The sequence below is a fragment of the Neoarius graeffei genome, chromosome 17, assembly GCF_027579695.1.
Source record: "Neoarius graeffei isolate fNeoGra1 chromosome 17, fNeoGra1.pri, whole genome shotgun sequence".
Lineage (NCBI taxonomy): Eukaryota > Metazoa > Chordata > Actinopteri > Siluriformes > Ariidae > Neoarius > Neoarius graeffei.
The window spans coordinates 10,689,730-10,716,377 of record NC_083585.1 but is presented as its reverse complement, the minus strand read 5'-3'; the positions used below and the strand labels follow the sequence as shown (position 1 = coordinate 10,716,377).

Here is a 26,648-nt window from a genome sequence, read left to right as displayed (position 1 = left end):
CTCTCTCTCTCTATGTCCGTGTATGTGTGAGAGAGAGAGATTGTAAATCACTGGTTAAAGTGATATTGCCTACAACTACTGTGCTACAGCTGTGCAGATATTTCTCTGATGTTTTCAGGATTTGATTCTCTAAACAATGCAGATTCAAAATAAATATTATCCTGCTAAAACTAAGAAATATGTGTCTATCAAATCCGTTGTGTTTAGGATGTGGAGCACACTTTAATGTTTCAGAACCAGGCTCCTTGAAATAACCTACAGTGCTTTATAATAAATTATAAAATCCATATTCAATTCAGATTAATAAAACACACATGATCATAATGTCATAAAAAACACTTTTTCTTTCAACACAAAATTTTCAAGAACTCTTCAGGCATGTGCAAAGCCTCCAGTGTTTGCTCACAAAGCATTTCTCATCATATGCAATGAGGAATGACCTATCTAGTCTATATACTGTATAAAGAATACCACTAATCAGAATATTTAAATAATGATGATTGAGTGATTCTTTTCAATTAATAACAATAAATCAGAATATTCAAATAAAAATTATTTGGGTGATAAGCTGAATTAGGTTCCAGAATACTAGAAGCATTAAAAAGTAATATTTGGTGCCAATTTTAATTTTATTGGATGGATGGTTCAGTCATTGGCAAGGAACACACAGAGGCGTTGTTCGTGGAGTAGTATCACTGAAACAGATCATCAAAAGCACTTATGAAAAGGCACTCAAACCTGAATCTTCACCTGTTTCCTTCCTTACTGTTTACATGTATTATGTGTCCCTAATGACATGTTTTGTTGCAAACTTATTATACACTGTTACTCTTCACCCCAATAAACACAGAATTAAAAGTATTTCAATTAAGCATCATGTTCACAGACTCTCAAGTCAATAGATTGTATCAAATCAACAATTATCAGTCTCTGACTCATCTGTAGGGGTACACTATATTAAATTGTATTGAGTATAGCATATCCCTGCTGAAAAATCCAGCATGGTCTGACAAGTTACCTGTTTATTATACCAGCTGGGAAATTTTTATCCAGCTTCCTTATTGCCATCACAGGGCTGACACATAGACACAGACAACCATTCACACTCACGGTCAGTTTAGAGTCACCAGTTAACCTAACCTGCATGTCTTTGGACTGTGAGGGAAACCGGAGCACCCTCGCCAGCCACGGGGCTCGAACCCGGACCTTCTTGCTGTGAGGCAACAGTGCTAACCACTACACCACCGTGCCGCCTGATCAAATTTATAAATTTATAAATTGTCTTTATAAATCAAATTTATAAATCAATTTATAAATTGTCTTACTCTCCGTGCTCTCACGGAAGGCGGTCGCATTTCTCTGCCTCTCCTCTCCCTTATCTTCCCTGCTTGGCTCCTCTTGTCTCATCTGTCTACTGTCTATACTTTTGAGAGACTCTCTCTGCACTGCTCTCCAAACTAAAAAATCATGGAATTGATAAACTGGTCTCTTAACGCAATTGACATTATTTTCTCGACGAGAAGCCTGGGTTCGGGGGAACCAGCCTGTCCTGCCAGAATGTTCGCAGCTGGCTACACGATGGATGCGTGGGAGAAGTGGCGGGTCGTGTGCCTGGCGGTTCTTTCTGTGGAGGACATTGAAGACATCTACCTATTCGGAACCATGATTACAGGTCTTTTGCTGATTGGATTAGGCATTGCCCTGGTTTATTGAGGAAATCAGAAAACGGTGACAGCTGTCCAAAGCCCCATAAAGCTGCCCGACATGATTGAAGTGGTGGGCAGAGCTGCCGGCACTCAGACTGTGGCTATGCAGAACTTGAACCGCAACATGGATAACATCATGGAGAAGCTTTTGGCTTTGCAAAGGAAATGGATCGATTCGGAGACCAGAATGGACAAACAGAGTAGTCGTGTAAAAGAATGAGTCTACTCGCCCCAAGACCAAACAATCCCAATCTTATCTGCTTTCAGCTCCCTCAGACAGCACTGGCCTCAGCCAAGGCCGTTGCTGGAACAACAACTCCCCCTGAAGATCACTGCAGTGAGACGCTCTTGCATTCCTTCCCCCACTTCCCGCGGTCACTGCTTTTACCCCCAGTGTGACAAGCGGGTGCGCGACCAGCGCCATCATGGCTGCAGGAACGGACGGCTGCTTGTTTGTGCTGGGTTACCTCTACCTCCCCCCTCAAGTCCAGAGTTTTCATGTTGTAAAGAGTACTTGTGTTATTTTGTGCTTATGTGCTGAGGTGTTTTTTAATGTTCCCACACTGTACTCCTCACAGGAGCATAGTGTGGGGGTTGCTTTTTTCTCCTCCCCTCTCCTCATGTTACTCTGTATTTTTTCTTTTCATCCCTGTCTTCCTGTCCTGTCTACTCCCCCTCTGTCAATTGTATGTATGTGTATATGTAAGGATGGGTTGATGGTCAATTTCACTGGCACTTGTGACTAGTGACAATAAAGGGTTCATTCATTCATAATAAAAGTATTTTCTTAATAATAACTTGTCTATGTGATGTGGTGGCACAGAGGGTAGCATTGCTGCCTCACAGCTCCAAGGTCCCTGATTTAATCAGGTTACTGCCTGCACATGTTCTCCCTGTGTCCACATGGGTTTCCTCTGTTTCAGTGTTATCAGCATTCAGCACTAATGTCATCTGATGGACTGGCATCCCATCCAGAAAGTTTTCTTCTTTCACACCTAGCATTCCCAGAATAAGCTCTGGATCCACAGCAACTCTGACCAGGATAAAGTGGTTACTGAAAGTGAATAAGTGATATATGATGAGAACATGATAAAATATTTTTAATTACAACCCTGGTTCCAAAAAAGTTGGGACAAAGTACAAATTGTAAATAAAAATGGAATGCAATTATGTGGAAGTTTCAAAATTCCATATTTTATTCAGAATAGAACATAGATGACATATCAAATGTTTAAACTGAGAAAATGTATCATTTAAAGAGAAAAATTAGGTGATTTTAAATTTCATGACAACAACACATCTCAAAAAAGTTGGGACAAGGCCATGTTTACCACTGTGAGACATCCCCTTTTCTCTTTACAACAGTCTGTAAACGTCTGGGGACTAAGGAGACAAGTTGCTCAAGTTTAGGGATAGGAATGTTAACCCATTCTTGTCTAATGTAGGATTCTAGTTGCTTGACTGTCTTAGGTCTTTTTTGTCGTATCTTCCGTTTTATGATGTGCCAAATGTTTTCTATGGGTGAAAGACCTGGACTGCAGGCTGGCCAGTTCAGTACCCGGACCCTTCTTCTACGCAGCCATGATGCTGTAATTGATGCAGTATGTGGTTTGGCATTGTCATGTTGGAAAATGCAAGGTCTTCCCTGAAAGAGACGTCGTCTGGATGGGAGCATATGTTGCTCTAGAACCTGGATATACCTTTCAGCATTGACGGTGTCTTTCCAGATGCGTAAGCTGCCCATGCCACACACACTAATGCAACCCCATACCATCAGAGATGCGGGCTTCTGAACTGAGTGCTGATAACAACTTGAGTCGTCCTTCTCCTCTTTAGTCCATTCGGACATTCGGACATGGCATCCCTGATTTCCATAAAGAACTTCAAATTTTGATTCATCTTGACCACAGAACAGTTTTGCACTTGCCACAGTCCATTTTAAATGAGCCTTGGCCCAGAGAAGATGTCTGTGCTTCTGGATCATGTTTAGATACAGCTTCTTCTTTGAACTATAGAGTTTTAGCTGGCAACGACGGATGGCACGGTGAATTGTGTTCACAGATAATGTTCTCTGGAAATATTCCTGAGACCATTTTGTGATTTCCAATACAGAAGCATGTCTGTATGTGATGCAGTGCCATCTAAGGGCCCGAAGATCATGGGCACCCAGTATGGTTTTCCGGCCTTGACCCTTACGCACAGAGATTCTTCCAGATTCTCTGAATCTTTTGATGATATTATGCACTGTAGATGATGATATGTTCAAACTCTTTGCAATTTTATACTGTCGAACTCCTTTCTGATATTGCTCCACTATTTGTCGGCACAGAATTAGGGGGATTGGTGATCCTCTTCCCATCTTCACTTCTGAGAGCCGCTGCCACACCAAGATGCTCTTTTTATACCCAGTCATGTTAATGACCTATTGCCAATTGGCCTAATGAGTTGCAATTTGGTCCTCCAGCTGTTCCTTTTTTGTACCTTTAACTTTTCCAGCCTCTTATTGCCCCTGTCCCAACTTTTTTGAGATGTGTTGCTGTCATGAAATTTCAAATGAGCCAATGTTTGGCATGAAATTTCAAAATGTCTCACTTTCGACATTTGATATGTTGTCTATGTTCTATTGTGAATACAATATCAGTTTTTGAGATTTGTAAATTACTGCATTCCGTTTTTATTTACAATTTGTACTTTGTCCCAACTTTTTTGGAATCAGGGTTGTATAAATATGGCAGATATGACAGTATAAACAGTGTAGCAGTGAAGTCTATCAAAGATAAAAGATGTATAAAGTGTAAACAGTATTGTAAACAGTTTTTACATAGTGCAATTGAATTTCGTTATAGTTCGTTAAAGTGGCTGGTGACATTTGGTTTGTGTATTAAGGGAAGGGGGTACTGGCCTGGGAGGGAGTTCAGCATCCTGATGGCTTGGTGGATGAAGCTGTCTCTCAGTCTGCTGGTTCTCGCCCGGAGGCTTCTCATTCTCCTCCCAGAAGGCAGGAGGCTGAAGAAGTGGTGGTTGGGATGGTGGAGTCGCCCACAATGCTGAGTGCTCTGTGGGCCAGGCATGTGTTGTAAATATCCTGAAGGGAGGGTAGGGGGACACTGATGATCTTCTCAGCTGCTCTCACTATGCGCTGCAGGGTCTTCCGGCAGGATGTAGTACATCCGCCATACCACACAGTGATGCAGCTGGTCAGGGTGCTCTCGATGGTTCCGCGGTAAAAGGTGTGCATGATAGGGACTGGTGCTCTAGCTCTTTTCAGTCTGCGGAGGAAGTAGAGGCGCTGCTGAGCTTTCTTGGCCAGTGATGCCATGTTGCTGCTCCAGGAGAGATCCTCGGTGAGGTACACTCCCAGGAACTTGGTGCTGCTCAATCTCTCCACAGCAGCACCGTTGATGGTCAGTGGAGGATGCTGGGTGGAGGCTCTCCGGAAGTCGACAACCATCTCCTTCGTCTTCTCCACATTCAGAGAGAGATTGTTGTCTCTGCACCACGCGGCCAGTTGTCTCACCTCGTCCCTGTAGTATGGCTCATCATTGTTGATAATGAGTCCCATCACAGTCATGTCATCCGCAAACTTGATGAAGAGGTTGCTGCTGTGTGTTGGTGTGCAGTCGTGGGGCAGTCGATTTGTTCATTTGGTTAATAGTCTTCTGGTTCCAGCTTGCAATCATTTGGTTGATCCTTTTCCATTCTGGGAATCCCAATCTCCAAAAGTTGACTTGGATTTAGTCCCTAAAATCTCTAAACAAGAAAATAGTAGTTTCTACATGTTACACTTGGCATTAGAACACATTCAACCCAAATATAATCAACACTTACATATATTTACTGATGGTTCAAAAAAAGATTTTGATTATGCATCTGGCGTTGTAATTCCAAGTCTAAACATTCAAAAAGATTATAAAATCTCAAATGGTACTATTTTTAGAGCTGAGTTACTAGCGATTACAAAGGCTTTGGAACTTCTTATTGATAAACCTCCTTTTCAATGTGTGATATTTTCTGATTCCTTGTCTGTCTTACAAAAAATTCAAAAGGAAGATAATGACATAGAATTATTAGATTTCTGATATCTTATGTACCAGCTTTATCTTATGGGTTTTGAGGTTGCTTTTTGTTGGATTCCAGCTCATGTGGGTATTAAAGGAAATGAAATGGCTGATAAATTGGTCAAAAGATCTGTAAATAAAACATATTATGACATTCATTACACTTTTACCACTTCTGATATCACAAAACATATCAAAGATGTTATTTTTACAATATGGCAAGACAGATGGGAAAATTCTCAAACTGGTAGATTCTTCTACCAATTTGAACCAAATATTACAACACATACCACATATTCTGACAAAAACAGAAACAAGCAAAGGATAATTACAAGACTCAGATTTGGAAAATGTCTACTTAATGATACACAATTTCTTTTTTTAAAAAATAGAAAGGCCCTGTCGGCCACTGGGTTCGAACCCACAATCTTCTTTCTGTAAGGTGACAGTGCTAACCATTACACGCCTGGGGTTTTATTAAGTTATTAAACCAATAAAAATGAATGGAAACTGATGAAAACCTCTCTCTCTCTCCAAATATTTATGACTTGACCATGCTGTGCTTTTAAACGTTTTTTTAAACGTCCATAACTGTGTCTTTAATAACTATGTTCCATAGTGCCATTTCTTTTCTCAAACGCGCCAAAATTTTCCACGTTTACACATAGTTTGTCCCTTCTTGCTTTCCGTACGGAGACGGTAAGCGTTGCTTAGAGACAAAGGGGCGTTGCAGGCGGCGCTTTGACTCAAAGCGCTCGAGCGGAATCGCACCAAAATGGAGAAGTACGAGAAAATCAAAGTGGTCGGGAGGGGCGCATTCGGGTAATGCAAAGATAAACACTTTAAAACCGCACTTTTAAAACTGTTGTCTTTTATAAATAAGTCAGTTCGACACTTGCAAATGTTTTATACACACTGTTTTACTTAACGTGAAAGTTTTCCTGCGCTGTTTGCGCGTGAGCCTTATTCTTCGGTAGTTAACGGATTTCTTACGGAACATCTCTCGGACTTTTTCCACCACAAAAAAAATGAAACCTAACAGCGGAGCCCTGGCTTTTTACAGAACTGGCCTGCTAATCATATTGCTATATATATTTTTCTTACATCTATTTTATTAGATGGTAATCTGTAGGTTAGCACATCCCATGCGTAGGGAAGCCGTGGCCTAAAGGTGAGAGAAGCAGCTTTGGGACCAAAAGGTTGCTGGTTCAGTTCCCTGGAATGGCTGGAGTGCCCTTGAGCAAGGCACCTCAGCCCCATCTGCTGCACGGGCTGGATCCCCTCTGCCTGGACAAGGGCGTTTCTGGCTGTTGAAAAGAGCAGGGGTTAAATCAGGTTTTCCTGGGGCTTGTGTTTTATTTTTTTTTAAGGGAGAGGTTGGGGAGATTATATCTAAGGGTTGTTTTACAGTCAGGGTGCGCAAGCTAAAAATCACATTTAACACTTATTATCTTCAATATCAAAAGGCTTGACTAAATAAACTTGGTTGTTTATTGTAGCCCTGTGATAGCTCTATTTAGCATGCAAAAAAAAAATTGGTGATAACGTTATTTTTGGTGAATGTATGGCAATGTGTGTCATATTTAGCAAAATTACTCGTGTCATTTAGAAAAAGTGCTTTTTTGACCACAGGGAGCTCCAAAAGGGATGCACTTAAATCATTCTTTATACCATAAAACAAATATTTGGTTCCATATCATTGGAAACATAGTTAAGTTTTAATGTTGAATGCCAGTAAGTTTTCAGACTATTTTGATCAAATTAGTATGTAATTGTGTCAAAAAAAGTCCTCTCTGAGACAGCTAATTTTTCAGTATAAAATAACATATCTAAAATGATTATTTTCATCCTAAAATGTGGTCAAGATATTGGGACATAAATATTAGAGACAACTAACACAAAGCTTACAGCCTTATATTTAAAAGCACTATGGAAGTAGTGGATTCTGAATTGTCAAAAAATGTCCTCAACGAGAATCACTTCATTTGTTTCTCCCAGCCCTGCTTAAAGCTACACTTAATCTTCTTTATCTTATAGCAGATTACACAAAACTACCATACACATGTCAAAAAATTACCTGAAATCTGTTCTTTAACTTGTCCTTCACTTAAAAACTGGTACAAGAACCAGTTTGAATCAATTTGAATTTTGGACCCCTGTGACACAAACTTTGTACCCTGATTGTAAAACAACCCCTAACTTTACAAGATAATATTATCACACATTCAAAGGTCATGTGATCTTTATTACTGATTTTTGCACTGCTTATATATATATATATATATATATATATATATATATATATATATATATATATATATATATATATATATTAGTACCAGTCAAAAGTTTGGAAACACCTTCAAATTCGATGTTTTTTATTTTTTTTCCTACATTGTAAATTAATACTGAAGTCATCCAGACTATGCAGCAACACGTAAGGAATCATTTAGTAAACTTTAAAATGTTAATCAAACCAAAATATTAGTGCTGTCAAAGTTAACGCGATCTCAATTTATCGCGATTAAAAAAAAATAGTGCCGTTAACGCAAATTCTAATTTGGCCCTGCGAGTCACCCGTAGTTCCTGTTGAGGCTTGTCGCGCGTTGCTTCAATAAGAGTACGTGTGAGTGATGGAGAAAGGCATAGACATATAAACATCCTCGCCGCCATATTGGATGGGGCAAAGTGGAGATTCTTCAACCGTCTCTGGTATAGCGTCTAGACAGTAGCCGAGAATAAAGATGCCTCATTCATGTGCTGCGTTTAACTGTACCAACAGGTTTACCATCCAAACGAGATCACATGGGATTACCTTTCACAGGTGAGACTGGAAAAATACTTTTCAATACTGTTCCTTCAGTCTTCAGTTTCCCAGCTCATCTCCACCGGGTAGGTGTATAGTTATAAGCAGTGAGAATTAGATAATACAGTGCCACACTATGATGAACGTTTTTGAACGTATGATGAATGTTTTTATTTTTATGTTTTTTTCTTCTTTTATGGCAAATACTTCTCTTCAAAAGAAACTAATGAAGAGTAAAATAAAACATTTTTTTTTATTTTCACAGTGATATGCACTTTATTTTTCATCCCTTGGTTTTCTCATCTAATATGGAAGTTATGGATGTCAGTGGCTGTGACAAGACGTGTTATGCTCTGCAATAAAAAAAAAACAAAAACATTGGTACAAAGCAAGCCCATTCACTTTTTTATGCTGATAAGAGAATTACAATGGTTTTTCATGTGACAAAAATGTCCGATTAAATTGCGATTAATCGCGATTAACTATGACAGTCGCGACATTAATCGCGATTAAATATTTTAATCGCTTGACAGCACTACAAAATATATTTTAGATTCTTCAAAGTAGGCACCTTTTGCTTTGATTACAGCTTTGCACACTCTTGACTTTCTCTCAGTCAGCTTCATGAGGTAATCACTCGAAATGGTTTTCCAACAGTCTTGAAGGAGTTCCCAGAGGTGCTGAGCACTCGTTGGCTGCTTTGCCTTCACTCTTACCCCTTTTCCACCAAATCAGTTCCAGGGCTGGTTCGGGGCTGCTGCTGGTTCACAACTTGTTCAATTTGCGAGCCAGCTGAGAACCAGTTTGCTTTTCCATAGCTCAGGGTGCTAAGGGAAGCCACGTCATTACGTCGCTGTATACGTCAGTTACGTTGCTATGTTTGCATAAACCTTGGCGCGAATATCGAAGCAAAAACAACATGGAAGAAGAAGAAGCAGCAACAACAACAATAATAATAATGGATGACTTCGCGTTTGTACAGCTGCTGCTTCTCGTTGCTTAAAAATGGCGATCTTTCGCGGTCTTGTTGTTGTTGTTGGTCTTAACAACTCCGCCCCCCGCTGATGTAAGCGGTTCTTTCCTCTGGCCCAGCAGAGAGTTGGTGCTAGCCTAGAACCGGTTTTTCTGGCCCCAGAGCCAGTTCTTAGTCAGTGGAAACAGAAAACCCGGTTCTAAACTAAGCACTGGCCCCGAACCAGCCCTGGAACTGCTTTGGTGGAAAAGGGGCATCTGCAGTCCAACTCATCCCAAACCATCTCAATTGGGTTTAGATCAGGTGATTTGTGGAGGTCACGTCATCTGACGAAGCACTCCATCACCCTCTTTCTTGGTCAAATAGCCCTTACATAGCCTAGAGGTGTGTTTTGGGTCATTGTCCTGTTGAAAGACAAATGATGGGCCCACTAAGCGCAAACCAGATGGGATGGCATGTCGCTGCAGAATGCTGTGGTAGCCATGCTGGTTAAGTGTGCCTCCGATTTTGAATAAATCGCCAACAGTGTCACCAGCAAAGCACCCCCATACCATCATACTTCCTCCTCCATACTTCACTGTGGGAACCACACACGTAGGAACCATCTGCTCACCTTTTCTGCATCTTTCAAAGACATGGCAATTAGAACCAAAAATCTCAAATTTGGACTCATCAGACCAAAGGACAGATTTCCACTGGTCTAATGTCCATTCCTTGTGTTCCTTGGCCCAAGCTATTCTCTTCCTCTTGTTGTTCTTCCTTAGAAGTGGCTTCTTTGCAGCAATTCGACCCTAAAGTCCAGATTCACGCAGTCTTCTCTGAACAGTTGATGTTGAGATGTGTGTGCTACTTGAACTCTGTGAGGCATTTAGGTGGGCTCTTATCTGGGGTGCTGTTAACTTGCGGTTTCTGAGGCTGGTAACTCTGATGAACTTATCCTGTGCAACAGAGGCAACCCTAAGTCTTCCTTTCCTGGGGCGGTCCTGATGAGAGCCAGTTTCATCATAACGTTGGATGGTCTTTGTGACCGCACCTAGGGATACTTTCAAAGTTCTTGAAATTTTTTGGACTGACTGACCTTCATTTCTTAAAGTAATGATGGACTGTCGTTTTTCTTTACTTAGTTGAGTAGTTCTTGGCATAATATGGATTAGAACAGTACTCAAATAGGGCCATTCACTGTATACCAACTCTACCTCTTCACAACACAACTGATGGTCTCAAACACATTAAGAGGTCAAGAAATTAACTCTTGACAAGGCACAGCTGTAAACTGAAAGCCATTCCAGGTGACTACCTCGTAAAGCTGACTGAGAAAATGCCAAGATGTGCAAAGCTGTCATCTAAGCAAGAGGTGCCTACTTTGAAGAATCTAAAATATAAAACATATTCTGGTTTGATTAACACTTTTTTGTTTACCAAATAATTCCATATATATTTCTTCATAATGTCGATGACTTTAGTATTAATCTACAATTCAGAAAATTTTAAAATAATGAAAAAACACTGAATTAGAGGCATTTCCAAACTTTTGACTGGTACTGTACTTTAGTTCCTGTCTCCTTATTATTAAGTTATTATCAACACCCATAATGTCTCAGGAAATTGAGGCACGTGTCAATTGACTGTTAAATATCACCAATAAAATTAAGCATCAGTTTAATAAAAATCATTTCTCACGCACATATGTCTTCTTTAGGCCCACAAAAACAAATTCTAAGCTACATTATTATAGTGCAACATTCAAAATCCCAGATGACCTCCCATCTCACAAGACTAAGATCATATAAACATGTCTTCCAAGTTTCTCTCTCTCTCACACACACACACACACACACACACAAATAAATTCTCCAACGCATCCAGGCTCAGTTGACTTCAATAGCTCATGTGTAGTATGTGGACAATACATTTTTACGTTGACATTAATATTGTGTGGCAAAAAAAATATTCCTATGTGTGACTGATATGGCAAAGGCTGGTTCCACGTAGGCTATAGTCAGGGAGCATATGTAACCTACTTTGCAAAATTTGCCAAGTCTGGTTTCTCAGTATTAACCCTTTATTTACATCCCAAACAAATTACTTGTTGTAATGTCAGCAATCACCATTTTCACCAAAAAAAGGAAATGCTAAATATCGCATGTAAAAACATTAAAAAAAAACCATATATCCATATCACTTAAGTCCATTATAACATTTGTATTTTTTTAATTACCTGTTTACTAACTTTATGTGAATAGAAATCATATATTTACATGATATCAAGTTAAGTTTAAAATGAGACATTTAAGTACATAGAGAACATACAAAAGCCAGAAATATTTTACACTATTGCTACAGAACTTGAGAATATTTATAGCTTATCTACATTCCAGAATTCAGCTCACAATCTCTCATTTCAGAAATTTCTGTGATACATTTATTGCTAAGCTGCTATCAGTTTCTGTTTTTTTTTAATGTCCAAACTACATCAAGAAGTCACACTTTGCCTAAGGATTCAAACAAAAAACACGAGGATAAAAGCAGTTATTGGTAACACATATTATGACCAGAACAGCCACTGGACTATTTTCAAAAGTAAGCAATGTCACTTTCACAGCTAGACAATGTCCGTTTCCTCTGTATCTGCTGGACTGTCTGTTGTTCTGTATGGAGGGTGCATGGACAGATAAGCATCAGACATTTCAGCAACTCTATAACTAACAGGTTCATTAGTTATCTACAATTTGTAAGAAAGAGTTATATTCTTAATTATGGCAGACATCTGAGACAAGCATGCAAACTTACAGATAGGCAAAGATAGACACACAAAGAAGCGACTAACTTACTGAAATATTTTTGCAACAAATCTCAGAGTTATGGGACCCCAACAGAAAATCAGTCACCTTGTTAAACACTTTTTTTCATCAATATTGAAACAAACATACTTTTAGATAAAGAATCTATAGAGTAACAAACTCCTAAAAGCAAAAAGTTATGTCAGTTGAATAGACTGAGCAGCACACCACCTCTGAGGTTCGAACTGATCCCACTCAGTAGTTTAGGTCTTTTTAGGGTTAAATGGGTATCTAATGTATGAACAATGCGTTTGACCTGAATAAAAAGGTTGTGTGCCACAAATAACACCTATTATGGATATAATAATTGCATATTAATGATATAATAATTTTATACCAATTTCCTATATGTGGTTTCAGGGCTCTTTTTATGTGCAAAGTTCCCCTGCATGATTAACTATGAAACAGCAGCCTACAAACATTACAACAAGTCCAGATTTATGAATTTATATCTGAACTTGTATATTATTACCAAAAACAAGACTTAGCAAATTTTGCAAAGTAGCATTTTGCAAATGTAGCGTTAAAACAGGATTAAATTATGTCAGGGCAAATATTGGTGTCTACATGAACACAAAGTGTTGACCTGTTAAATAAACGTACAGGGGGGCAAATAGACCCCCACTGTAGCTCTTCATTAAACCAGTGGAGCTTTAGAGCTCACCTGGCAACACATATTATGACCAGAACAGTCACTGGACTATTTTCAAAAGTAAGCAATGTCACTTTCACAGCTAGACAATGTCCGTTTCCTCTGTGTTAACCTACACTGATTGTAGGTTAACTGTCCACTGTGTTAAGACCCTACACTGTAAATTCAATATCACCAGGCTACAATGCGGTTTCTGTGCATCAACATAATTCTACAGGTTACAGTGTTGATATAGTCTATACACACACCCACGGTCAATGACTTACCATCTGTTTTCATCTTGAAAAATCCAACAATAGTGGATTGTTTTTTTTTTTAAAGTCGTTTTCCAACCAGTTCTGAATGTTCTTCTGTTGGCAGTGACCAAAGTTTTGATTGTGCACTTTGCAGCGCTCAGTAATGTCCCCCCTCCGTCTTCAGACGCTGCAAGTCAAGTTCTGATCTGTTTCAGTCAGTTGTTTTCTATTAATATCAAGCTTTTTTTTTTTTTTAAGGGCAAAAATACCTGGGGCTATAGCCCTGAGTCATAGAGCCTAACAACGCTACTGTCTCTGGATAAGAGCATCTTCTAAATGCTTGTAATGTAATACATGCTTGAAGACTCTATAAGCTCAGTCTAACTCTCGATGCAGAATAAAATGTCTCTGACATCTTTAGAAAGAGGCCAACTAACCTATGAAAGGTGGATATACAGGTGTATACCTGTATAGGTGTCGAAAAAAAATTTTTTTCACTTATGTATTAGAGATGCCATGTCTTAAGTGCAGGACATAGTTTAATGATCTGATTCCATTGATAAACAGATCAGACTCTAGTCTTGACCTTGACCATAAGCTTGTCTTTTTCTTTGGGACAGGATAGTGCATCTTTGCCGTCGGCGAACTGATGGTGCTTTGGTAATTCTAAAGGAAATCCCAGTGGAGCAGATGACCCGGGATGAACGTCTTGCTGCGCAGAATGAGTGCCAAGTTCTCAAGTTACTCAACCACCCGAACATAATTGAGTATTATGAAAATTTCCTGGAGGACAAGGCTCTCATGATCGCAATGGAATATGCACCAGGCAACACATTTCCAAGATTTTATTACATTAAAAAAAAAAATTTTTACAACTCAGACCTTTTACAATTCATTCAAAATAAGAGAAATTTTGGCCTTTAGAGAAAATGGTTACTTAGATAAATGAAATGAATTAAATGAATTTTATTCGGTCGTGGCCAGATTAGACCCATCAATCTAATAAATAACAAGCAGTCTACAGCTTTGGACACCAAGCCAAAATGTACAAGTGGCCCATTCATTAAAATTTCTGTTGCACAGAATTCAGTACCTGTAAATAGAGTACTTGTAAATACCTTTATTGTCTCAAGTAAAACGGAGTTTTGTGATCTGTCATCATTATCTATCATGTATATTTTAGGTGGAACTCTTGCTGATTACATCCAGAAGCGATGCAATTCCCTGCTGGATGAAGACACCATACTGCATTTCTTTGTGCAGATCTTACTGGCCCTCTACCATGTGCACAACAAACTTATTCTTCATCGAGACCTTAAAACCCAGAACATTCTACTGGACAAGCATCAGATGATAGTCAAAATAGGTGACTTTGGGATCTCCAAAATTCTAGTTAGCAAAAGCAAAGCTTACACTGTAAGTGCCATGTGATATAATCCAGTTTCACTCATAGCCTTTGAGCATATTTGTGTTATAATCAAACATTCTTACTTGTCATGGCAGGTGGTGGGGACACCCTGTTACATCTCTCCTGAACTGTGTGAAGGAAAACCGTACAACCAGAAGAGTGACATTTGGGCTCTGGGTTGTGTGCTCTATGAACTTGCCAGCCTCAAAAGAGCCTTTGAGGCTGCTGTAAGAAATATTTTGACTTCGTTTATCTTTTGTTCGAGTTTCATTTGTCTCAAACCACATCATTTCCTGTATGGTGAAAATCTGAGAGGAGTTATTTTCTGTTCTCAGAACCTTCCGGCCTTAGTCCTAAAAATCATGAGTGGCACTTTTGCCCCTATTTCAGACCGTTACAGCCCAGAACTGCGACAGCTCATCCTCAACATGCTTAACCTGGACCCCTCCAAACGGCCACAGCTCAATGAGATCATGGCCAATCCCATCTGCATCCGGCCCCTGCTGAACCTCTACACTGACATCGGCAATGTCAGAATGCGCAGGTTGGACAGTCGAATGACATTCGTTACAGAAAAACCACTGATTAAGATACTTAAATCTGACTTTTGATAAAATATTTACTGGATAACCTCTGTCCAACAGAATTGAAAAGCCACTGCCCATGATGCAGACAAGTACTCATGGCAGACCAGGAAGCCGTGTGACTGGAACCAGAACAAGAGGTTAGATTTCATTTCTCAACATCATCTATTATTTACAAGTCATGGAATTATTTTATAGGGTAATATCTGTGAGGCTATTTATGGAATACTTCACATAATTTTATGCTAAGTATAAAGATAAGATAATACAAAGATTGGAATTTTACCTTCATAAATATCAATGCATTTTATTGAATATAAATATATATAAGTATTGCTTTATTTTAATATGCTTATGATTTGTATTTGTTTTCAGTTTTAACCACTGTAAACTATTTTGTGTTCTTGTTTTTGTATTATTATTATTATTATTATTATTGCGCAACACAGTGGTGTAGTGGTTAGCACTCAGTGCGTTTACATGCACATAGAGAAAATCGAATTTCTGCCGTTGCTCGTCTGAAATTGAAGTTCTAAATGGCATGTAAACACCTTAGCTCGGCTGAAATTGAACCGAACTTGATTTCTCGGAATCGAGCTACACGACCTAGATTATGCGATTTTTGCCGAGCTACTTGGTGCATGTAAACCCTATCGAGCTACGTAGTCAAGCTACTTACTTCAGTACTGCCCCTTCCGGAAGTGACGAGTGACGAGACCACAAGCGAGAAACACAACAGCCTCGGTCGGAAAAAAAAAACAGCCTCGGTCGGCATGACACGTCACCTTAGCCGCCCACTTTATTAGGAACACTTCTGTTCGTACATACAAACTACAAACACTCTTCTTAGAGTTTAGAGTTTATTTTATTTTTAAAAGGGACAGTGTACAAATTAAACATTATCCTTGTGGTAAGGACAGATGTCTGTACCAGGTTATAGCAGTACATGCTAATTTCCGCCTGTAGTCCCTTTGTTTATACTCTTGAATAGCTCTTCTTCATGACGACAACCGGAAGTGTACCAACACGATGGGGCGTGTAGCGCCACCTGTGGCTCGGGTGCACAATGCACCTCAATAGCTCGATTTCACAGTATGCATGTAGGATTGGATTTCTCTGGCACCCCTGCTGGGACCCTTTGCTCGATTACCGACAGCAGCTCGATTTGGATGTGCATGTAAACGTACTGACAGTCACCTCACAGCAAGAAAGTTCTGGGTTCGAGCTCAGTGGCTGAAGGGGGCCTTTCTGTATGGAGTTTGCATGTTCTCCCCGTGTCTGCGTGGGTTTCCTCCAGGTGCTCTGGTTTCCCCCACAGTCCAAAGACATGTAGATTAGGTCGATTGGCTACTCTAAATTGCTCATAGGTGTGTATGTGTACCCGCCACCAGATGAGGGTTTGGGTCCCTCTGGTGTGTTGTAATCACCCAAGAGAATTCAGGGGAGTTAGTTGATAGCTTCCTGGATCGCTGACCCTCAACTATGAGGATGGCAACAGGCAGACAGAATAATTATTATATCCCGCTGGCCGAAAGGCCCGAAGGGGGATTATGTTGTGGCAATGTCCGTTTGTCTGCCCGTCTGTCTGTCCGTCCTGGGAAGGGTACTCACCTTCTAAAATCAACTCCTCTTACAATTTTTGGAGGAATTTCACAAAACTTGACAGGATTCTTTATTATATGATGGTAGTATGCATATTGTAATTTCGTTAAATTCAGTCGCATTTTACCAGAGTTATGGCATAATTGCCAGTATTGTGCTCTCAGAGCACTCTTGTTGTTATTATTATTATTATTATTATTATTATTATTATTATTATTATTAAATGTTGAAAGTAGCATAAACATAAGGTGTAATTTTAGGTGGCACTTTTTTTCAGGTGGGTTGTCAAGCTTAATTTCGACGAAGATGATGCACTCTCTGCCCTTGTCGTCAGTGTATACATGGGGCAGTGGCATCTCCACACCACTCCGACTGCCCATGCTTAATACTGAAGTGCTGCAGGTTTCATTGGGCCGAACACAAAAGATGGGTGTCACCAAATCAGGACGCCTTATCACTTGGGAGGTTAGTTGGTTAAAATCCAGCTTTGAATCCAATGTCAACAGAATAGATACTCTTCTCGACCCTTACAGAAAAAACACACAAATTTCACATGTATTTCACATGTGATCACATTACCACATGTGGTAACATGTGGAATACATGGTATCAGATTTTGTAACATGTGTTACCATGTAGAGCACATGTGGAAAACATGTTACCACATGTGTAAAATGTTCCCACATGTGATTCACATAAAACTGGGCCAAAACCACATGTTTCCCATGTGCAAATAACATGTTTCCCATGTGCAAAACACATTTTCCACATATTTCACATGTGAGAAATCACATGTGAAGTTCATGTGGTTTTTCTGTAAGGGGAGTTATAGACTGCCCACTGTCGATATGAGATTGAGAAGGTGAAAGTGTTCAGATGAAGTGTTAAAAATAGGAATAAATATAGAGCAAAGTCTATTAGTCCTTGTCCTCTTCCCTCCAGCTCTTATTTATACTCCTGGCTATGCACACAGACCTGCCATCAGCAGAGCCCCAAAACACTTCAAACCAATTTTATGCAGATGAGATGGATCTAAAAGGCTTAAAAAATGCATAATCTTTAAGCATATACTTTGAACATTTGAAATGCGCTGGATGAATGCTTGATTTCTGTCACTATAAATGGACTAAATAACATTTGGTAGAAAATAAAAGGTTTCCAAAAGATTTTAAAACATTTCATAAATTTTCAACTATTCAAGTTTTCTTTGTGTGTATTGTCTGTATTGTGTGTGTGTGTGTGTGTGTGTGTGTGTGTGCGCCCATTAAGCGTGTTGTGCTGAATACATTTTTCAGTAGAGTTGCAATTACTGCTGAGTGTAACACACGTCAGCAGGTAACTGGTGCCTTTCAAAAGTATTAAATGCTCACCTGCTCACTAACAGTATACATTTACACTCAGTTACCAGTTCATCTTGCACAACACAGCTGATTTTGGTTGCAAATTGAAAATTGAACAAACATAAAGCCATTTAAAAAAAACACTTCTTTTGATGAAGTCTGTTGAAATATCCTTTGTGGAGGTGGTCTGAGCTGTTGAGCACTGTTGAGCTTTTGATGTGCCACTGTGACAGGCGCCCACTGTGGGCTGTGGCGAAGCTTCTCTACCTGGTGCTCTGGAGCAGATGCAGCCCCAGTTTATCTCTCGGTTCCTGGAGGGGCAGTCTGGTGTCACCATCAAATCTGTCTCCTGTGGAGACCTCTTTACAACCTGCATGACAGGTACACATAAACACACCAGAAAGTAAGGTTGGTGTAAGAATGCTGAAGCTAAAGGTAATTTCCCAATAGTACATATACTGATAAAATCCTTTAGTTTTAATTGGGAAATGTCTTAAATACTAGAACACAAGTCCAGTTACCTTGACCTACTACTGCTCAATAATGCACTGTTTTTCCTCACTACAGCAGGAAACGTTTTGCAGAGCCTTTAAAGAGGAGTTAAATGACTGAAACAAACAGCAAAGCATTAATCCAGTAACTCAACATAGCATTAAAGATCTGCTCTCTTCATTCATTTGCTTTTCACTTACTGTTTATTACAGATGGCAGATTAATATTTAATGCTTTTTTTAGGATTATACTGTTTTTGTTTAATCCTAATCCCAGTTCACTCTTTGTCCTGAGCTGTTAATTCTCTAGTCTTCTTCTTTTGACTACAGACAGAGGTATAATTATGACATTCGGAAGTGGAAGCAATGGGTGTCTTGGACATGGAAATTACAATGACATAACACAGGTATGAGTTTCTTATGATTTCTAAATGGCATTATAGTCAGTGCTAGTTAGTGTTTAGAGTTTGTATTTCAGAAGATTGTGAGTTTAAATCCAAAGAATGTCAGAGTGCCATTACTGGACCCTAGGACAAGACCCCTGTTTTGTATATTATTGTACACTGCCCAGCACCCCCCAAAAAATAAATAAAAATAAATAATAAGTCGCCATTTGGATTTAAATAAGGAAATACAAAAGAGCCTTTGATTTGGATAATTATTGCAGTGATGAATGTGTTTCACCTGGCAACAATTATTTTAATCCTAACTGATGCAGTGAATAGCTTCTCATTTCTTAAACAAACATGTCGGAAGATGTATCCCATGCTCATGGAAAAGATGTTCCTGTGTTTCAGAAGGTCAAATTATTGTCCTGCATCAAGCAAAGAAAACATCTAAGGAGATTTGAACTGAAATGACTGGAATTGGGTTAAGAACTGTACAACATATTATTAAAACCCTGGAAGGATAGTGATGAACCATCAACTTCATGGAAAAAATGTGGTTGGAAAAAAAATCCTGCCTGACCATGATCAGAGCTGTTAAATGCTTGGTGAATTCAAATCGTAAAAATATTGACAATAGAACTCACAGCTATGTTTAATAGTGAAATTAAGATCATCTCCACACTCAGTGTGATGAGAACTCAAAGGATTGGGACTAAACAGCTGTGTGGCCATAAGAAAACCACTTGTTATTGAGACTAATCAGGAGCAAAGGGTTCAGTTTGTTCAGGAGCATAAAAATTGGACTCTGGAGCAATGGAAAAAAAAGTCATGTAGTTTGATAACTCCAGATTGACCCTATTCCAGAGTGATGGGTGTGTCCGGGTAAGAAGGGAAGCGCATGAAGTGATGCCCCATCATGCATAGTGTCCACTGTACAAGCCTATGGAGGCAGTGTGATGATCTTTGATTGCTTCAGTTGGTCAGGTTGAGGCTCAGCAACGTTATGGGGCAATAAAATGAAGTCAGCTGATGACCTAAATGTACGGAATGACCAGGTTCACACATCAACTCTAGTGTCACACATCAACTCTAGTACCAGCGCTCTGCATGGCGGTGCGTCTGTGCTCGCTTTGTGGATCCATGGCGTGGTGTTCCGAGTGATGTTGCCCGGCAGCATCGTGGCGGCTGTGCTGGCGGTGTGGGACTTGTTTTCATGCGCCTTTTGGTGGGACTGTGGCTGCTACACCATTGGAATGACATCCTGACTTCTATTTGGTGGACTTTTTTCCCTCTATAATTGTAAAGCAACCTTGGGTTTTGAGAAAGGCGCTATATAAATTGAACTTAATAATAATAATGGATTTTTTTCCCTGATGGTACGGGCATAAAATTAGGACTCAGACTGTGAAAGAGTAGTTCAGGGAGCATGAGGAATCACTTTCACACACCACAAAGTCCTGACCTTAACCCCACTAAGAGTCTTTGGGATGTGCTGGAGAAGACTTTACGTAGTGGTTCGACTCTCCCATCCTCAACACAAGATCTCGGTGAAAAATTAATACAACTGTGGACTGAAATAAATGTTGTAACATTGCATAAGTTTATCAAAACAATGCCACTGTGAATGCATACTGTAATCAAAGCTAAAGGCAGTCCAACCAAATATTAGAGTGCGTGACTTTTTTTTGACAGGGCAGTGTATATTAGGGTATCAGCACTGCAAATTGGTCTTGTAACATTTAGTAATTTGTTGAAACTGTCGTGAGTTAAACAAGTCAGTTAAACAGTGTTTCTGATCGAGACTACAAAGCACTACTGTAAGTCGCTCTGGATAAGGGCATCTGCTAAATGCTATCAGTGTAAATGGAAGTCATCTTGTTTAACATTAGGATACTCTGTCTGAAAGCGCTGTTAATGAAGCATTTCGTGATTAGTCTCAGTCACTGTTTCTCGAACCCTTATTCAGAGATATTTACCTTCTTTTTCCACACACTTGTAGAACAGATCAAACCTTCATGTTAATTCTTCTCCTTTTGTCTTTGTGCTTGTGTAGCCCAAAATAGTGGAGGCTCTCCTGGGCTATGAGCTGGTTCAGGTGGCCTGTGGTGCTTCACATGTGCTGGCTGTGACCAATGAGAGGGAGGTCTTCTCCTGGGGAAGAGGAGACAATGGTACATTCACATGAGCAGTGAATTAGCCTAATCATTTTTATGTCTAGCAATTCTAAATTTGTGGTACGATCTCTCTCTCTCTCTCTCTCTCTCTCTCTCTCTCTCTCTCTCTCTCTCTCTCTCTCTCTCTCTCTGGCAGGTCGGCTGGGACTGGGCACCCAGGATACCCACAATGCCCCGCAGCAGGTGAATATCCCATCAGATTTTGAGGCTCAGCGAGTATTGTGTGGAGTTGACTGCTCTATGATCATGAGCACTCAACACCAGATCCTGGCATGTGGCAGCAACAGGTACGACATTTCAGCAGCACAAAATACCTTTATTAATATGATTTAGGAAGATATTTTTTATGTTTTCAAAATTGCTTGATCAATCTCACAAAGCTATGATTTTAACTTCATATACTGTAATTGCACAGGCCATTATGTAAAAGAAGTGCAGAACAATCAAGCTGCATCTCAAATGGTTAATGTAAATAGTGTGTTCACGCTGGGCAACTCACTGACATGTAGTGCACTATTAATTACTAGATGAATGAAAAAATCGAATATCTAAATTGAAGCATGGACAGTATGGACAGTTCCAGGATGCTGTATGTAGCGGAAGTTGTTGAGCCACCAGATGGCGCTGCAGTTTGTTTTGCTCGAAGGCTTAAATTCAGTTCAATTTTATTTGTATACTTTCTCAAAAATGGACATTGTCACAAAGCAGCTTGAAATCTGGATATAAAATATTTATTTTAAATTGATCCATTTTGAGCAAGTTAGATGTGAGGGTGACAAGGAAAAACTCCCCGAGACAACAAGAGGAAGGAACCTTGAGAGTACCCAAACCCAAAAGGGAACCCATCATCATCTGGGTGACATGGGATAGTGTGATTATAAATAATTGCACTTCTATAACTGTATACTGTAAATTCATGCAGTGCTAAGTGTGCCAAAAGGAACTTGAATGTGAGCATCATTAGATAAATATCTCTGAATAAGGGTTTAAAGTTCTTGTCACAAGCTCAAGTTATTAACAGTTTGCTGATGGAGACTTTAGTGTAAACTGTTCTTAGCAATTGCCGTCTTAAGCTGATCCAAGAAAGAACATCCACAGCCATGTTTAGGGTGTCTGTACGGTACCATCCACAGTAAACCCATGGTGATGTGTAGGCTATCCATGTGGGGCCATCTTCAGCAGCAGTGAGTGATTTTCAGGTGAACGAGGCTCCAAGCATAACTGAGTCCATCAGGATGGATCAGGCAGTTCTGGAGGGCAGAAGAAGTCAGGATCACTGGTATCTAAGGAGAGACACAACAGTAGCTCAACTGAGAGAGAGAGAGAGAGAGAGAGAGAGAGAGAGAAAAGAAAACAGGCTATTAGGTACAGTATTCTCTTGTACTGTAATGGTTTAAAGAAAGGGACATTGCGTGCAAAGTGCAAGCAGGGACTCCAGCAAGACTAGTTATGACAGCATGACTAAACATTAGAACCAGAAGGTAACACAGACATTTACTTTACTGCCCACTTTAATTAATGCTTAATTAATGTTTAATTATTGAGACCCACATATTTTCTGCTAACCAATGCGATCAAGTTTTAAAATGATGTTTTATTCCACAAAAACCAGTGATATGAATTCATTTACAGGTTTAACAAACTAGGTCTGGATACAATCAGCAAGACAGAGGAACCCTCCTCCTGTTGTCAGGTCGAAGAGGTCCACACGTTCCAGCCTGTTCGGTCGTCCCCACTGAACATTGAGAAAATCCTGTGCATTGACATCGGAACGGCCCACTCTGCCTCAGTCACGGGTGAGACCAGGGGGTCCTGGCTATTGATCTTTTTATCTTTTTGTACAGTTACTGTAGTTCCGGCATCAGATATTTCAACCAGATTTTTGCTGAAAATATGCCTTAAACCCAGAGAAAGGTCAGTGTTTCACGTTTGGCAGTAACCAGCATGGGCAGCTTGGCTGCAGCTCTCGCCGCAGCAGCAGAGTGCCCTTCCGGGTTCCAGGGCTGCAGGGCATCACCATGGTAGCATGCGGAGATGCGTTCACTCTGGCTGTTGGTGCAGGTATTAAAATCAAACCAATCTAATCATCAGTTAACAGTGGCTGTTATATCAGACTTTAAGTATCTAAAATACATTGTGTTGTCTTTTGTGTCTTAATATCAATACATTATAAACATCAGTGCTTACATTACACATATCCCTGTTGGCTAGTTTTATTAGCGTTTTTGGTACATCAGAATCATTTACAAATTCCACTTTCAGCATGAGATCCATTTTCTGAATGTGCTTAATGATTTAGTCAGGTCCATTAAGCAGCCTCATGTGATAGTCTTCTTAAAAGCAGAAGGAGATAATGCTTTACACAGAAACGTCTCCAGCCTGCTGCTCACGACTGCAGTTACTCAGGTGTTATCCCTATGTGATGTGTTGCTGGTGGGTTTTTTTTTTTTTTTTTTAGAAGGTGAGGTGTATACCTGGGGGAAAGGAGCCCGTGGGCGTCTTGGAAGGAAAGAAGAGGATTCTGGGATACCAAAGGCAGTGCAGCTTGATGAGAGTCACGCATTCACAGTTACATCAGTGGCTTGTTGCCATGGCAACACACTCTTGGCTGTGAAACGTAATGTAGCATAATATGCCTTTTGACGTTCCCTTAGAAAACTCTGGAATCATTCAGGCCTATGAATAACACCAGCCCTTAGAGTACAGTTCTAAAAGTTTGGGAACATTGACTTTTATTCAGCAGATTAAAATAATATGAAACCGATAGTAAAGTCTATATTTTATATAAATGTTATATATTTTTAAAAAGTCCATGTTTTATTCAGTATTTCAAGTATGGAAATAATATTTCAATGATAAATAATATACTGCAATTATATATTTTCTTGTTTGTTAATAATTATTATTATACCCCTGCTCCAAAGGGGGTGGGGGGTATACTGGCTTACCTCTGTCCGTCCGTCCAAAACACCCTTTTTCTCAGCAACCACAAATCATAGCCACTTGGTACCAAACTTCAGCTTGGGGTTCTATACCGTGTGTACCGTTTTCAGGTCTGTCACACATCAACTTCCTGTTTACCGACTTAATGTATTTATGAAACACACAGTGTGGATTTACCAAATTTTCATAGCACTTTTCTCAGCAACTACAAATTACAACTGCTTGATGTTTGGTACCGAGCTTCAGCTTAGGGTTCTATACCGTGTATACCGTTTTAAGATCTGTTGCACATCGACTTCCTGTTTACCAACAGAATGTATTTACGAAACATATAGGGTGGATTTTGACGCTATTTCAAGAAGCAAAATGCTATTTCAAAATGACAGTTTACCAGGATACTATTTGAAATCCCTGGGGAAATACCACTGCTCTTTACTTGTTTCAGAATTAATTATTTGTTGAAGTCAACATTCATAATAAGTGTCCTATTCCTTCGATTGCTTGCATTCTGATAGAAGCAAGAGCGGAGGGGATACGTAAGTGAGCAGTAGCTCACAGTTGACCTTGATTCATGTTGAAGCATATACTTCACAAATATCTGAATATTCATTTTATGGTAATTATATTATCTGTTTTGGAATAATCTATAAACGTGTTAATTCTTCAAGAGACATTAAATTCTACATGTTACAACCTTGGAAGTTGTATAGAACTAGCAACACAATTTTCAAGAGTCACTGTATACAGGTTTTTTGTTTGTTTGTTTGTTTGTTTGTTTGTTTGTTTGTTTGTTTGTTTGTTAAATTGAAAACTTTCTGGATCCCAAACCTCTGAGCAGTAATGCACTCACAGTTTTTGTGTTTTGTTGGGTCTGAGGATTTGCATCAGGGCTTCAGATTGTTAATGATCACTGATCCTGGGTTAAAAAGGTTCTTTTGTCTGTTGTGCTCAGTTGACAATAGTAGCAGCGTAACACAATTTGTACTTTGTTTAGGTCCCTTTAGGCTTCAATAGCCAGGGGCTTCTTATTAAATGAACCAAATTGACTTCAGATCTGCTTTGTTCCCAGAAATACAATGAAAACAGGATTGTGACGTTTAGGTCACTACCCTGCTAGAGTCAGGGGCTTTTAAAATGTAACGTGTAAATTGTGAACAGAAGGAATAACTTATTACTTTATAGTTCATTAAATATTTAAAAAATATATTTTTACTGATTTAATTACAGCTTTGTGTTATATCAAGTGTGTTTTTAAGTGTGGTGTGTATGTGTGTGTGTGTGTGTATATATATATATATATATATATATATATATATATATATATATATATATATATATATATGTGTGTATATATATATATATATATATATATATATATATATATATATATATATATATATATATATAATGTATGTGTATGTATACTCATACACTGATACTCTTACTGATACTTACACTCTCTTTTACAGCTTTTTTTGAAGATTCTGCCGCTAAGTGACCCTTAAATTTCAGCGATATCTGCAAGAGAACAGACAGACAACTTCTGAAAAACTTTCATAAATATTCAGCACAATTAATGACTACGACTTTTAAAGACTTGGCAGGAAGTGGAATGCCAAAGAATTTCAACACATTACAATAATTAATGGAAAGTGCAATAATATCTGAGGTATTATTACATGGATTATGAAGGCTTATGGATTTATATATCCAATTTAAATAATGTGTAGTGTGATTTGTGTTTGAAGGCAATATCTTTTATGAATGCTTCAGCTCTAGGATTGTCCGTTTGCTGCTATACAATCACAAAGTAATTATGCAACACAGGGCGTCAGACAGACAGGTCATGGAGGATTATTATAATGCAATACTTGCCAGAACTAACATGTACTGTAACACAGCTGGCTGCCAAAGAAAATTGGAAAGTTGTTACTTTCTTTGTTCCTTTGTTTTTTAAAGAATGCATCATGATTATATGATTTATAATTTTCTAATCTTTTGTACACCAAAAGAATTTTGAAGAACAGAAATTTAAAATAAATGTTTTTGAATACATACATACATACAAACAAGAGTTAAGAGTTTTTGTCCACATAAAAATGTCTACTTGCTGTATCAGCTAAAAGAGTAGGGTTTATTTTTTCCCATCCTACTGAAGCCACATTTGTTGAATGGTTATTAATTGCTTGATAATACATATTCTTTAATAGTGTCTAAATTGGTTGGGGTGGCATTGTGGTACAGTAGTTCGCACTGTCACCTCACAGCAAGAAGGTCCGGGTTCGAGCCCCGTGGCCAGCGAGGTTCTTTCTGTGTGGAGCTTGCACGTTCACTCCGTGGCTGGGTGGGTTTGCTCCGGTTTCCCCCACAGTACAAAGACGTGTAGTTAGGTTAACTGGCTACTCAAAATACACCATGTGTGTGGATGATTCTTTCCCAGGCTTGT

At 39.2% G+C, this 26,648-nt stretch overlaps 1 protein-coding gene across 1 annotated transcript; it reads left to right on the top strand.

The window, feature by feature from the left end:
- The first annotated feature begins 6,509 nt into the window (after nt 1-6,509).
- On the top strand, nt 6,510-26,274 carry nek8 (NIMA-related kinase 8). The gene is made up of 15 exons (XM_060943705.1): nt 6,510-6,586; nt 13,892-14,097; nt 14,455-14,687; nt 14,775-14,906; nt 15,015-15,223; nt 15,324-15,403; nt 17,143-17,330; nt 18,439-18,586; nt 19,027-19,103; nt 21,139-21,256; nt 21,396-21,546; nt 22,892-23,055; nt 23,168-23,320; nt 23,718-23,876; nt 25,672-26,274. Exons 1-15 carry the CDS (start codon nt 6,540-6,542, stop codon nt 25,698-25,700), a joined length of 2,094 nt encoding a protein of 697 aa, XP_060799688.1. The 5' UTR covers nt 6,510-6,539; the 3' UTR covers nt 25,701-26,274.
- Nucleotides 26,275-26,648: the final 374 nt, after the last annotated feature.